Genomic DNA, 15,633 nt, shown 5'->3' with positions numbered 1-15,633 from the left:
AATGCTAGTGCCATTATCTTGACATAATGATATGCGCTCGGCATTACATTTCTTGAAACCAGCAAACTTATACTAAAAACTAATTTAATGTTCTTAATGGAAAGGCAACAAGGCAACCGCTTGTTACTCTCGGGGTCTCCTAGCCGCACAGGCTAAATCATATGGTGTAAAAATGCATTTTTGCATGGATAACATGACATCATCGCGCCAAGTGCGTGCTCTTTCAGTCAATTAGTGCGCATATATACAGCCTGGCCTCCGGCCAAATTTCTGTAATTGTAATTTTGAAGAATTTATCTGAATGTGCATGAACTATTTCTGTTCGAAATTGTTAGAAATGTTAAATGTTTAAATATTAACTGTCAGTTTACTGTATTGTTCCAACTGTACTACTACAAACCCCGTTTCCATATGAGTTGGGAAATTGTGTTAGATGTAAATAGAAACGGAATACAATGATTTGCAAATCATTTTCAACCCATATTCAGTTGAATATGCTCCAAAGCAACATATTTGATGTGCAAACTGATAAACTTTTATTTTTTTTGCAAATAAACATTAACTTTAGAGTTTGATGCCAGCAACACGTGACAAAGAAGTTGGGAAAGGTGGCAATAAATACTGATAAAGTTGAGGAATGCTCATCAAACACTTATTTGGAACATCCCACAGGTGAACAGGCAAATTGGGAACAGGTGGGTGCCATGATTGGGTATAAAAGTAGATTCCCTGAAATGCTCAGTCATTCACAAACAAGGATGGGGCGAGGGTCACCACTTTGTCAACAAATGCGTGAGCAAATTGTTGAACAGTTTAAGAAAAACCTTTCTCAACCAGCTATTGCAAGGAATTTAGAGATTTCACCATCTACGGTCCGTAATATCATCAAAGGGTTCAGAGAATCTGGAGAAATCACTGCACGTAAGCAGCTAAGCCCGTGACCTTCGATCCCTCAGGCTGTACTGCATCAACAAGCAACATCAGTGTGTAAAGGATATCACCCCATGGGCTCAGGAACACTTCAGAAACCCACTGTCAGTAACTACAGTTGGTCGCTACATCTGCAAGTGCAAGTTAAAACTCTCCTATGTAAGGCGAAAACCGTTTATCAACAACACGCAGAAACGCCGTCGGCTTCGCTGGGCCTGAGCTCATCTAAGATGGACTGATACAAAGTGGAAAAGTGTTCTGTGGTCTGACGAGTCCATATTTCAAATTGTTTTTGGAAACTGTGGACGTCGTGTCCTCCAGACCAAAGAGGAAAAGAACCATCCGGATTGTTATAGGTGCAAAGTTGAAAAGCCAGCATCTGTGATGGTATGGGGGTGTATTAGTGCCCAAGACATGGGTAACTTACACATCTGTGAAGGCGCCATTAATGCTGAAAGGTACATACAGGTTTTGGAGCAACATATGTTGCCATCCAAGCAAAGTTACCATGGACGCCCCTGCTTATTTCAGCAAGACAATGCCAAGCCACGTGTTACATCAACGTGACTTCATAGTAAAAGAGTGCGGGTATTAGACTGGCTTGCCTGTAGTCCAGACCTGTCCCCCATTGAAAATGTGTGGTGCATTTTGAAGCCAAAAATACCACAACTTAAGCTGTACATCAAGCAAGAATAGGAAAGAATTCCACCTGAGAAGCTTCTTCAAAAATGTGTCTCCTCAGTTCCCAAACTTTTACTGAGTGTTGTTAAAAGGAAAGGCCATGTAACACAGTGGTGAACATGCCCTTTCCCAACTACTTTGGCACGTGTTGCAGCCATGAAATTCTAAGTTAATTATTATTTGCAAAAAAAATAATAAAGTTTATGAGTTTGAACATCAAATATCTTGTCTTTGTAGTGCATTCAATTGAATATGGGTTGAAAATGATTTGCAAATCATTGTATTCCGTTTATATTTACATCTAACACAATTTCCCAACTCATATGGAAACGGGGTTTGTATATGAGTACGTATTTTCTATTGTTTCATTGAAAATAAAACCGCAAAGTCCATTTGGCTGTCATCTGTTTTAATATGAGACACAATTGTGTCAAAGTCATGATTTATTTTATTTTTTTACATGCTTGAAATAAGAAATTATTACTTTAAAAAAAGTATTTTTATACTTGTGAGTGTTGATGACACAGCTTTGCAACAGTTGATATTCTAGTTTCAAGCATGTTTTACTCAATATAGGTCATCAAATCTCAGCAACAAGCTGTAATATCTTACTGAGATCATTTAGGACCAAAACCCTTAAAACAAGTAAAACACTCTAACATAAAATCTGCTTATTGAGAATAATTATCTTATCAGACAGAAAATAAGCAAATATCACCCTTATTTGAGATATTTCATCTTTCTTAGATTTCAGTTTTTGCAGTGTGGCCCTCGATGTAAAATGAGTTTGACACCCCTGCCTTACAGTTAAGGCACAGGCTGTAAGTGAGCACAGCGTAGCTTTCGTGACACTCTGCAGATGCGAAGAGATGAGCACCAGATAAAAGAAAATACATTAATGTGTAGTTATGGTGGCATAGAGAGAAATCTTATTTTTGTGGAAAGATGGAACAGCGGTGTGCAGCAGCAGCAGCCAGGCCAGCTGTCATGTGACGTGCTTGTGGGCTGGAAGGAGGTCAAGTAGCGGCAAAATCCTGAGACCAGCGTGGGTCGGTTAGGGGTGTCCCGATACAACCGTTTCACTTCCGATTTTGAACCCGTGAGTAATGCCAGATACGACATCAGCACGGGTCATACTACTACTTTTATTATTTTGAAGTGTGGAATGTCAGGCTTGAAAAGGCTTGATCGAGTGAAATTACTCAGACAGAGAACAAAGGTACAGTCGTGGTCAAAAGTTTACATACACTTGTAAAGAACATAATGTCATGGCTGTCTTGAGTTTCCAATCATTTCTACAACTCTTATTTTTTTGTGATAGAGTGATTGGAGCACATACTTGTTGGTCACGAAAAAACATTCATGAAGTTTGCTTCTTTTATGAATTTATTATGGGTCTACTGAAAATGTCACTACCATGAGCTAATGCAACGAAATTTTGTTCTTATCTGTACTGTAAAGTTTAAATTTGAATGACAATAAAAAGGAAGTCTAAGTCTTAATATTTGGTTACCATACTTGCCAACCTTGAGACCTCCGAATTTGGGAGATGGGGGCTGCTTCGTCTCCTTCTTGTTGTGTGTGCAGTTGTGCACTGAGTTCCAAAAGCCGTAGATGTTATTGTAGCGTCCCGGAAGAGTTAGGGATTCTGGGTATTTGTTCTGTTGTGTTTATGTTGTGTTACGGTGCGTATGTTCTCCCGAAATGTGTTTGTCATTCTTGTTTGGTGTGGGTTCACAGTGTGGCGCATATTTGTAACAGTGTTAAAGTTGGGACGGTATAGCTCGGTTGGTAGAGCGGCCGTGCCAGCAACTTGAGGGTTGCAGGTTCGATCCCCGCTTCTGCCATCCTAGTCACTGCCGTTGTGTCCTTGGGCAAGACACTTTACCCACCTGCTCCCAGTGCCACCCACACTGGTTTAAATGTAACTTAGATATTGGGTTTCACTATGTAAAGCGCTTTGAGTCACTTGAGAAAAAGCGCTATATAAATGTACTTCACTTCACTTAAAGTTGTTTACCCTCAGCGTGACCTGTATGGCTGTTGACAAAGTATGCCTTGCATTATCATTAACCTAGTTAAAAGGTCATACAACGTGTCAGCATTTCTTGACGTCTTCGAGTAAAGACCATTGTTAAACTCGTCCAACGCTACATTATTATGTGACTGGGCCGGTATGCTGTTTATATGGAGGAAAAGCGGACGCCTGGACAGCATGCGGCTGTTATGGGGTGAAGGTTTCAGGTGAGAGAGGACGCTAAAGGCAGTGTCTTTAAGGCACGCCCCCAATATTGTTGTCCGTGTGGAAATCGGGAGAAAATCGGGAGAATGGTTGCCCCAGGAGATTTTCGGGAGGGGCACTGAAATTCGGGAGTCTCCCAGGAAAATCGAGAGGGTTGGCAAGTATGTTGGTTACATGTCCCTTGGCAAGTTTCACCACAATAAAGTGCTTTTGGTAGCCATCCACATCTGGTTGAATTTTTGACCACTCCTCTTGACAAAATTGGTGCAGTTCAGCTACATTTGTTGGTTTTCTGACATGGACTTGTTTCTTCAGCATTGTCCACACGTTTAAGTCAGGACTTTGGGAAGGCCATTCTAAAACCTTAATTCTAGCCTGATTTTAGCCATTCCTTTACCGCTTTTGACGTGTGTTTGGGGTCATTGTCCTGTTGGAACACCCAACTGCGCCCAAGACCCAACCTCCGGGCTGATGATTTTAGGTTGTCCTGAAGAATTTGGAGGTAATCCTCCTTTTTCATTGTCCCATTTGTGTCATGTCTGTGATCATGTTTTGTTTAGTTATGTTCTGTTAGTTTTGGACTTCTTTAGTTCCCGTTTAGGCTTCCTTGTTTGCTTTTGTCACCATGGCAACTTATTGTGTTCACCTGTCTCTGATTAGTGCTCGCCCGCTCACCTGCTTCCCGAGCACTAATCAGAGGCATTATTTAAGTTGCCTTTGCCAGTCAGTCGGCCTGGCTTCATTGTTTACGTCACGTTCTGACCGAGTAAGTGTTCATGTTCTATGCCATAGCTTCTGCTAACTAGTAGCTTCATGTGTTTTAGGCACGGTTGCCTTTTTTTTTTTTGTGTGTTGTTTGTGTTTTTGGTAGTTGAGTGATTTATGTTAATAAATCCAATCCTACCTTTACGCCTTCGTCCGGAGCCGTATTTTTGCATCTTGAAAGAACAACCGCGCAGCAAGCTGCGACCCCCCCATCGTGACAATTTGCTCTCTGTAAAGCACTAGTTCTATTGGCAGCAAAACAGGCCCAGAGCATAATACTACCACCACCATGCTTGACGGTACGTATGGTGTTCCTGGGATTAAAGGCCTCACCTTTTCTCCTCCAAACATATTGCTGGGTATTGTGGCCAAACACCTCAATTTTTGTTTCATATGACCACAGAACTTTCCTCCAGAAGGTCTTATCTTTGTCCATGTGATCAGCAGCAAACTTGAGACGAGCCTTAAGGTGTCTCTACATGTCTAAATTTTGTCAAGAGGAGTGGTCAAAAATTCAACCAGAAGCTTGTGGATGGCTACCAAAAGCGCCTTATTGCAGTGAAACTTGCCAAGGGACATGTAACCAAATATTAACATTGCTGTATGTATACTTTTGACTCAGCAGATTTGGTCACATTTTCAGTAGACCCATAATGAATTCATAAAAGAACCAAACTTCATGAATGTTTTTTGTGACCAACAAGTATGTGCTCCAATCACTCTATCACAAAAAAATAAGAGTTGTATTGTAAACTCAAGACAGCCATGACATTATGTTCTTTACAAGTGTATGGAAACATTTGACCATGACTGTAGGTGTAAAAAAAAAAACGTGTCACACTTATACTGCAGTAAACAATTTAGTAGGGGACACTTAGTGGTCACAATAATTAAACTCATGATGCAGACACGTTTGTTACTGGATACTTTCTAATATGTTTCTGCCTTAGAGATGTATCTGTTAGTAATATGCGACTGAATTGACAAATTTGGCGTTTTGACTGTAATACTGTTCGATTAAGAACATGTATCATGTATGTCTAGCTTGTGTGCTATTGTGTGCTTAGCTGTTGTGTAGATGCCAGCTCCTATCAGCCATGTTTTGTTTAATGGAGTTGCTAAAATACAAGAAAATAGCTATCTTGTGTGCTTATTGGATTGGAGGATATTCATTTATCTATTTAGCGGTTAACTAGCTTTACAAAAAGACTTGTATCGAATATTTTTAATACTTGTTTTGTTATTATCGGGACAATGTCAATATCGGATCGGAACACCCCTATTTTTTTGGGTATGAAGACTGCAAAACCAACTTTTTTTATTGTTTTGTTTTGTTTTTTTACCTCTGCTGCTCCCGCACTTAAAAGTCACAGTGCTGCAAAATGTAGGCAGTGTCATTGTTAAAAGACAAATGGAAAACATAAACAGGACAAAAATATAGTCAGTAGTAAGCACCACTACTGCTGTTTCAGATGGTAATTGTCAAAAAACTGTGATCGATTAACGCACTTTTAAAAAAAAACTCACGGTAATACTGCTCGTTTCCTGGAGAAACTAAAGGGTTAAAGCTAAAATGCTAACATGTCTATGAGACACTAAAGTCTTTCTTCATTACAAATTTCCTTTAATATTAGAATACATTGGCGGGCCGTGAGTTTCCCACCTAGACCTTCAGTGATGTCCGACTTCAATGATTACCTCTCAAAATGCCATCATTTATGTCACCACATGACCATTGCTGAAAAATACTATATAGCCGGGGTAGGGAACCTATGGCTCTCGAGCCAGATGTGGCTCTTTTGATGACTGCATCCGGCTCTCAGATAAATCTTAACTGACGTTGCTTAACACGAAAAGTAATGAATAATTCCGCTGGTAATCAGTGTTAAAAATTATGTTCAAAATATAAAACATTCTCATGCATTTTAATTAGAGATGTCCGATAATGGCTTCAATTACCGATTCCGATATCAACCGATACCGATATTTACAGTCGTGGAATTAACACATTATTATGCCTAATTTTGTTGTGATGCATTAAACAATGTAACAAGGTTTTCCAAAATAAATCAACTCAAGTTATGGGAAAAAAATGTCAAAAAGGCACGGCCATATTTATTATTGAAGTCACAAAGTGCTTTTTTTTTTTTTAACATGCCTCAAAACAGCAGCTTGGAATTTTGGACACACTCTCCCTCAGAGAGCATGCATTGCAAAAAGTCAGTGTTCAAAAACAAGAAAAAAAAATAAAATTAGGGATATTTTATTTGAACTAAGCAAAATTATCTGCCAATTCGGCTTGTCAAGGCTTTCCAAAACAACTAAAATTAGCTAAACTCAATGAACCCAAAAATACCTTAAAATAAGTATATTCACACTAATAATAAGTGCACTTTTCTTGGTAGAAAAAAAAAAGAGACCTTTTTGCTCAATATGTTGAAAAATATTCTTAAATTAAGTAAACGCTAGTGCCATTATCTTGACATAATGATATGCGCTCGGCATCATGATTTTTTTTTTCATGCTTGAAGTAAGAAATGGTTACTTTAAAAAAGTAGTTTTATACTTGTGAGTGTTGATGACACAGCTTTGCAACAGTTGATATTCTAGTTTCAAGCATGTTTTACTCAATATAGGTCATAAAATCTCAGCAACAAGCTGTAATATCTTACTGAGATCATTTAGGACCAAAACCCTTAAAACAAGTAAAACAATCTAACATAACATCTGCTTAGTGAGAATAATTATCTTATCAGACAGAAAATAAGCAAATATCACCCTTATTTGAGATATTTCATCTTACTTAGATTTCAGTTTTTGCAGTGTGAGGAGGTTGAGGTGGGCGGAGTTGAGGTGTCCCGGAAGAGTTAGTGCTGCAAGGGGGTTCTGGGTATTTGTTCTGTTGCGTTTATGTTGTGTTACGGTGCGGATGTTCTCCCGAAATGTGTTTGTCATTCTTGTTTGGTGTGGGTTCACAGTGTGGCGCATATTTGTAACAGTGTTAAAGTTGTTTATACAGCCACCCTCAATGTGACCTGTATGGCTGTTGACCAAATATGCTTTGCATTCACTTGTGTGTGTGAAAAGCCGTAGATATTATGTGATTGGACCGGCACGCAGAGGCAGTGCCTTTAAGGTTTATTGGTGCTCTGTACTTGTCCCTACGTCCGTGTGCACAACGGCCTTTTAAAAAGTCATACATTTTACTTTTTCAAACCGATACCGATAATTTCCGATATTACATTTTAAAGTATTCACCAGCCGATAACATCGGCAGTCCGATATTATCGGACATCTCTAATTTTAATCTATCCATTCGTTTTCTACCGCACCAAAGAATAAGAGACTTATTATACTCTAATAATGTTGGTATTATTTAAAAATGCACGCATGTAGTTGTATTCAGTGTTAAAAAAAAAAAATTATATGGCTCTCACGGAAATACATTTTAAAATATTTGGCTTTTATGGCTCTCTCTGCCAAAAAGGTTCCCGACCCCTGCTATACAGGAACACATTTACACCCTACTGTGGATTGAATCAACAGTTTTAAATAACATTTTTAACATTTCCTGTAGGAATGAAATCCTGGACCTGGTTCCACCCAGGTACTTAGGGCTTCCAGGACTTGAGCGACAGGGGCTCGGTCCAACACGCGTGTCCGCCTAGGGGGCGCTGTCCAGGACACATTTTTAACATTTCACGCATGAATGAAATCCTGGGCCTCCGCCCAGGTACTTGGGGCTTCCAGGACTTGAGCGACAGGGGCTCGGTCCTAGGAAAAGCTTCTAGTGAGACACACCCAGGTCTCCTCCCCTTCCCCTCTCCCCTCTAACCCTATGGTAAACACAACTTGCCATAGGAGCGGCCCCCACCGGCCGGCGTAATACCGGTTACCCAGGTGGGGGCTTCCTCCGGAACTTCAGGACAAGGATTGGCTCTAAGGGCTGGGTCAATCGGGCTGGGGTGCGAAGCGGGGCTGGCGGAGCCACCCTCGCCACCCGTCGGATCCACGGTTGAGGCGGCGTGTCCGCGCTGGTGACCTCTATCGCCCGTGCGACGTCTCCCCTCAGGGGGCGGCCGTGCGGGTGAGGGTGGTGGCCGTACCGTCGGCGTCGGGCGCATAACGCCGGCCGTGGTGAAGGCGGACGAGGCGGGGTGTCGGTGCTCAACCAAACTTATTCCTTACATTAGGCGCACCGGGTTATAAGGCGCACTGTCGAGTTTTGAGGGGAAAAAAAAAGTATTTTAAGTGCGCCTTATCGTCCGGAAAATACGGTAGAACACATTGGAAGTCAACCCGCATCACGGAACGGCTTGTGTTCAACGATGGAGGTTTTACTGCACTCCCTTTCCTATATTGCTTCACTAACTGACAGATCAAAATGTAAGACACAGTGCAAGACAAAGACATAAAACAAATACAGTATGTGGACAAAAGTATTGGGACATATTGGGGGCGGTATAGCTCGGTTGGTAGAGTGGCCGTTGCCAGCAACTTGAGGGTTCCAGGTTCGATCCCGGCTTCCGCCATCTTCGTCACTGCCGTTGTGTCTTTGGGCAAGACACTTTACCCACCTGCTCCCAGTGCCACTCACACTGGTTAAAATGTAACTTAGATATTGGGTTTCACTATGTAAAAAAAAGCGCTTTGAGTCACTAGAGAAAAGTGCTATATAAATATAATTCACTTCACATATGCCCAAAGTTCCAATATATTTAGTCTGTTGGAATTTCTGCCTATTCATCCAAAAAAAACATCGGTCGAGAAATTGTTCAAAATGTTCCCGAAATAACTTTGTCTCTATACTTTTGTCCATATAGCATACTTCCAGAATGGTGTACACCAGTGATTCTTAAAATTGTGGTACGTGTACCACCAGTGGTACGCCAAACAATCACTCGATTAAAGTACAGTGTTATGTTTTCCTAAATTCAAACAGTGTTACTGTTCAAACTGTGTAATGTCACCATGGCCAAAAATATTAAATATACTTGCTTAATAGAACACATGCCTTGTTTTTAATGACTACCTAGGCCAGGGGTCGGCAACCCAAAATGTTGAAGGAGCCATATTGGACCAAAAATACAAAAACAAATCTGTCTGGAGCCGCAAAAAATTAAAAGTCATATTACATATAGTGTGTCATGATATATAAACTGAATTAAGAGGACTTAAAGGAAACTAAATTACCTCAAACATAGCTACAAATGAGGCATAATGATGCAATATGTATAGAGATGTCGGCAGGTATTATCGGCCTATAAATGCTTTAAAATGTAATATCGAAAATTATCGGTATCGTTTTTTTTAATGGTTTGTTTTTTTAAATTTTTTTTATTAAATCAACATAAAAAACACAAGATACACTTACAATTAGTGCACCAACCCCAAAAAACTCCCTCCCCCATTTACACTCATTCACACAAAAGGGTTGTTTCTTTCTGTTATTAATATTCTGGTTCCTACATTATATATCAATATATATCAATACAGTCTGCAAGGGATACAGTCCGTAAGCACACATGCTTGTGCGTGCTGCTGGTCCACTAATAGTACTAACCTACTACTAACAGTTAATTTTACTCATTTTCATTATATACTAGTTTCTATGTAACTGTTTTTATATTGTTTTACTTTCTTTTTTATTCAAGAAAATATTTTAAATGTATTTATTTTATTTTATTTTATTAATTTAAAAAAAAAAGGACCTTATCTTCACCATACCTGGTTGTCCAAATTAGGCATAATAATGTGTTAATTCCACGACTGTATATATCGATATCGGTTGATATCGGTATCGGTAATTAAAGAGTTGGACAATATCGGAATATCGGCAAAAAGCCATTATCGGACATCCCTAAATATGTACATATAGCTAGCCTAAATAGCATGTTAGCATCGATTAGCTTGCAGTCATGCAGTGACCAAATATGTCTGATTAGCACTCCACACAAGTCAATAACATCAACAAAAGTCACCTTCATGCACAACCTTAAAAGTTTGGTGGACAAAATGAGACGGAAAAAGAAGTGGCATAAAACACGTCCTAGAAAGTCGGAGAAAGTTATGCATGTAAACCAACTAGGTGAGTTCAAGGACCGCCAAAATTAGTAGGACAAAACGGCGCTCGTCATCAGTGAAGCATGTTTAATACAAAGTGTGCTTTATAACAATTAGGGAGGTTTGTGTAATGTTGGTCCTCCTACAGAAACCATATTAAAACAAAAAATATATTTTTTCCCCCTCATTTTTTTCCATTTTTCATACATTTTTGAAAAAGCTCCAGAGAGCCACTAGGGCGGCGCTAAAGAGCCGCATGCGGCTCTAGAGCCGCGGGTTGCCGACCCCTGACCTAGGCCTACAACGTTATTGTATTTTAATGATGGTCATTAAGGTGGTACTTCCATCCATCCATTTTCTACCGCTTGTCCCTTTTGGGGTCGCGGGGGATGCTGGAGCCTATCCCAGCTGTACATGGGCCGAAGGCAGGGTACACCCTGGACAAGTCGCCACCTCATCACAGGGCCAACACTATAATAATAGTACTAATAATAATAATAATAATACTTGGTATAAAAAAATAATAATAATAAAAAAAAAGCTTGAGAACTACTAGTGGACAAGGTACAGTACACTCTAGTGCAGAAGTTGCAAGCTGTGCCTACCAGCTAAAGGAGCCTCCTGGCGGTTTGTGTCCCAAAGAAGCGCACCCTTGGTGGAACCAACGGCCAGCAAACCCGAAGAGGTCGGGTGGAAAAGCACCAGCTCCAGCCTGCCCTGGCCGGGATGGAGGATGAGCTCCGGGTCTGTGGGCTGCTCCAGGTCTGGATTGCATAAACGCCACAGCTTCACCTGCACACAAAAAGAGTCCCGCAAGAAAAAACTAATGCTGTTAAATGATTCGATATTTTTTTAATCAGATTAATCACAATTTTTTTTTTTTTTTCCAAGAGGTGCCGCTGTAGTGGCTGCTGGTGGCAGGAGCTCTCTGCTTTTGTGTCATCGTTTTGTGTCTCTAATGTTTCCCTCATGTGGGTTTTTTTGCCCTTTGGTTCGGGACCCTTTGGGACTGTGTGAGAAGGGGTGCCACTTTCGTGACTTCTGAGGTGCTTTTTTTTGTGAACTTCTGGATCTGCCTCCCGGGAGCCTTTCGGCCATGTAGCCTGAGCGCCGGGACGGACAAGCGTCACAGTGTCTTGGCTGAATGAGCAGGTATCAGAGACCTTGGTCTCCTCAGACGCGTCCTCGCTCATCCATGCGGACTGGACACTGGCCGAGAGTTGGTGGACGGCCGAGGGTGGAGACGCCTCTCTTGGTTGCTTTGTTGGGTCTACTCCTGTCTCTGGCCATGCTCCCCCCCCCCCCTTCCCCCCAGCAGACGATGGCGTGGAACAACGTTCCCTCTAAGGTGCGCACCTGCGCAATTGCGCACTGCTCACGCGTCCTCTGCGCACAGCAAATCTATGACGCGCAAAAAATCAAATCCCACTCTAAACAAAATAAACAAATCGTTTGTTTTGTACAAACCCCGTTTCCATATGAGTTGGGGAATTGTGTTAGATGTAAATATAAACGGAATACAATGATTTGCAAATCCTTTTCAACCCATATTCAGTTGAATGCACTACAAAGACAAGATATTTGATGTTCAAACTCATAAACTTTATTTTTTTTTGCAAATAATAATTAACCTTAGAATTTCATTGCTGTAACATGTGCCAAAGTAGTTGGGAAAGGGCATGTTCACCACTGTGTTACATGGCCTTTCCTTTTAACACCCCTCAGTAAACGTTTGGGAACTGAGGAGACCATTTTTTGAAGCTTTTCGGGTGGAATTATTTCCCATTCTTGCTTGATGTACAGCTTAAGTTGTTCAACAGTCCGGGGTCTCCGTTGTGTTATTTTAGGCTTCATAATGCGCCACACATTTTCAATGGGAAACAGGTCTGGACTACAGGCAGGCCAGTCTAGTACCCGCACTCTTTTACTATGAAGCCACGTTGATGTAACACGTGGCTTGGCATTGTCTTGCTGAAATAAGCAGGGGCGTCCATGGTAACGTTGCTTGGATGGCAACATATGTTGCTCCAAAAACTGTATGTACCTTTCAGCATTAATGGCGCCTTCACAGATGTATAAGTTACCCATGTCTTGGGTACTAATACACCCCCATACCATCACAGATGCTGGCTTTTCAACTTTGCGCCTGTAACAATCCGGATGGTTCTTTTCCTCTTTGGTCCGGAGGACACGACGTCCACAGTTTCCAAAAATAATTTGAAATGTGGACTCGTCAGACCACAGAACATTTTTCCACTTTGTATCGGTCCATCTTAGATGAGCTCAGGCCCAGCGAAGCCGACGGCGTTTCTGGGTGTTGTTGATAAACGGTTTTCACCTTGCATAGGAGAGTTTTAACTTGCACTTACAGATGTAGCGACCAACTGTAGTTACTGACAGTGGGTTTCTGAAGTGTTCCTGAGCCCATGTGGTGATATCCTTTACACACTGATGTCGCTTGTTGATGCAGTACAGCCTGAGGGATCGCAGGTCACGGACTTAGCTGCTTACGTGCAGTGATTTCTCCAGATTCTCTGAACCCTTTGATGATATTACGGACCGTAGATGGTGAAATCCCTAAATTCTTTGCAGTAGCTGGTTGAGAAAGGTTTTTCTTAAACTGTTCAACAATTTGCTCACGCATTTGTTGACAAAGTGGTGACCCTCGCCCCATCCTTGTTTGTGAATGACTGAGCATTTCATAGAATATACTTTTATACCCAATCATGGCACCCACCTGTTCCCAATTTGCCTGTTGACCTGTGGGATGTTCCAAATAAGTGTTTTATGAGCATTCCTCAACTTTATCAGTATTTATTGCCACCTTTCCCAACTTCTTTGTCACGTGTTGCTGGCATCAAATTCTAAAGTTAATGATTATTTGCACCAAAAAAAAAATGTTTATCAGTTTGAACATCAAATATGTTGTCTTTGTAGCATATTCAACTGAATATGGGTTGAAAATGATTTGCAAATCATTGTATTCCGTTTATATTTACATCTAACACAATTTCCCAACTCATATGGAAACGGGGTTTGTACGATTTTGCAATGCAACTGTGAGTAACAGGTGACGAAAGGCGGCCACAACAGATAAAAACAATGTTTGTCAACACTTAAATTATTGTAACGTATGTGGAGACACTTAAAGGAGGACAGGAATTCCATCGGTCCCTTTATTTAGCGAAATTGTTTGTCGGCCATAACCACACCAAAACAATGTGTAAAATACTTTTATCTAGCAAAACTGGTCGTTGTCTACTGTACAAACCAAGCCAAAAGCAACTCTTTGTTATATCAACAGCAGCCGCTTGCTCTCTCTCTCACCTGCACCAACACATACACTATGGCAATTAGCCACTAGTGCGTTTATGGCCACACAAAAAGTTGGACAACTCCAACACTAAACCTAAAGTGTAAATTTCAGGTCGTTTTACTATGACTCCTCAATCAGTGTGCTTATTCTACTGTCATTTGTTAAGAATGTTATTTTTTTGGATATTAATCATGAAATGATGTTACAGGACTACATAATTGCTAATAAAAATATTTATTTTACGGACAGAAAGTTAATAAACACTTCATCTCATGCAACATGTGAATGTTTTAAGGGGAACTAAATGTGATCTCTGAAAGGGGTACACAATCTTTCCAAAGCAGGACCCCCACCCAGGCATAAAATACTATAGTGCATAGCTGATTAAAAAAAAAACAATATCTAAGTGGGCCAAATCACATCTATTAGAAAACAATCTCTTGAAATTGACTCGTCACTTGATTATAATAATAAGACATTTAAATTGTTATGTCAGGTTTGAGACAAATGTGCTGCTGGTATGACCACTGAATGCTCAGGGTGTTTGTGCGTTTGCTCACACACATGAAAAATTAGAGGGAGCATTGGCGTGGAACACCGCAGAGGCCACCACAGTGTATATGTTTTGTTGTTGTTGTCTTACTTTTGTGGCTGTGTGTAGAAGTGGCTGGTTGCATCAGCTCTGCTCTTTTTAATGTCTTTAATGTCCTTTGTGTTCTTTGATGTTTCCCTCTTACACACATGTTTATGTGTGCTATGGCTATGAGGATTTTTTTTTTCTTGGCCTCAGTCTGGACCCTCTCTCCAGACGGATAAGGTTAGGTGGGATTTACCCTGGATAACCTTATCCGGCTTAGTGTAGAGGGGGCCTTAGAAGACCACGGAGAAATGATTAAGTGATTAAAGGCCTACTGAAATGCGATTTTCTTATTTAAACGGGGATAGCAGGTCCATTCTATGTGTCACACTTGATCATTTCGCGATATTGCCATATTTTTGCTGAAAGGATTTAGTGGAGAACATCGACGATAAAGTTCGCAACTTTTGGTCGCTGATAAAAAAGCCTTGCCTGTACCGGAAGTAGCAGACGAGTAGCGTGATGTCACAAGTTGTGGAGCTCCTCACATCTGCACATTGTTTACAATCATGGCCACCAGCAGCGAGGGCGATTCGGACCGAGAAAGCGACGATTACCCCATTAATTTGAGCGAGGATGAAAGATTCGTCGATGAGGAAAGTGAGAGTGAAGGACTAGAGGGCAGTGGGAGCGATTCAGATAGGGAAGATGCTGTGAGAGGCGGGTGGGACCTGATATTCAGCTGGGAATGACTAAAACAGTAAATAAACACAAGACATATATATACTCTATTAGCCACAACACAACTAGGCTTATATTCAATATGCCACAAATTAATCCCGCATAACAAACACCTCCCCCCTCCCGTCCATATAACCCGCCAATACAACTGAAACACCTGCACAACACACTCAATCCCACAGCCCAAAGTACCGTTCACATCCCCAAAGTTCATACAGCACATATATTTCCCCAAAGTTACGTACGTGACATGCACATAGCGGCACGCACGTACGGGCAAGCGATCAAATGTTTGGAAGCCGCAGCTGCATACGTACT

The 15,633-nt window shown here is 41.0% G+C and overlaps 1 protein-coding gene across 1 annotated transcript in view; it reads right to left on the bottom strand.

Annotated features, from left to right (window-relative positions):
• The window catches only part of coro7 (coronin 7), a 360,770-nt gene that overhangs the window by 320,985 nt on the left and 24,152 nt on the right, over positions 1-15,633 (bottom strand). Inside the window, exon 5 of the mRNA XM_061974176.1 lies at positions 11,287-11,473. Coding sequence (XP_061830160.1) covers positions 11,287-11,473 — 187 coding nt within the window. The remainder of the gene's footprint in view (positions 1-11,286; positions 11,474-15,633) is intronic.

The sequence above is a fragment of the Nerophis lumbriciformis genome, linkage group LG22, assembly GCF_033978685.3.
Source record: "Nerophis lumbriciformis linkage group LG22, RoL_Nlum_v2.1, whole genome shotgun sequence".
Classification (NCBI taxonomy): domain Eukaryota; kingdom Metazoa; phylum Chordata; class Actinopteri; order Syngnathiformes; family Syngnathidae; genus Nerophis; species Nerophis lumbriciformis.
Note: the sequence above shows the minus strand (reverse complement) of the source record. Positions and strands in the feature narration are given on the sequence as shown.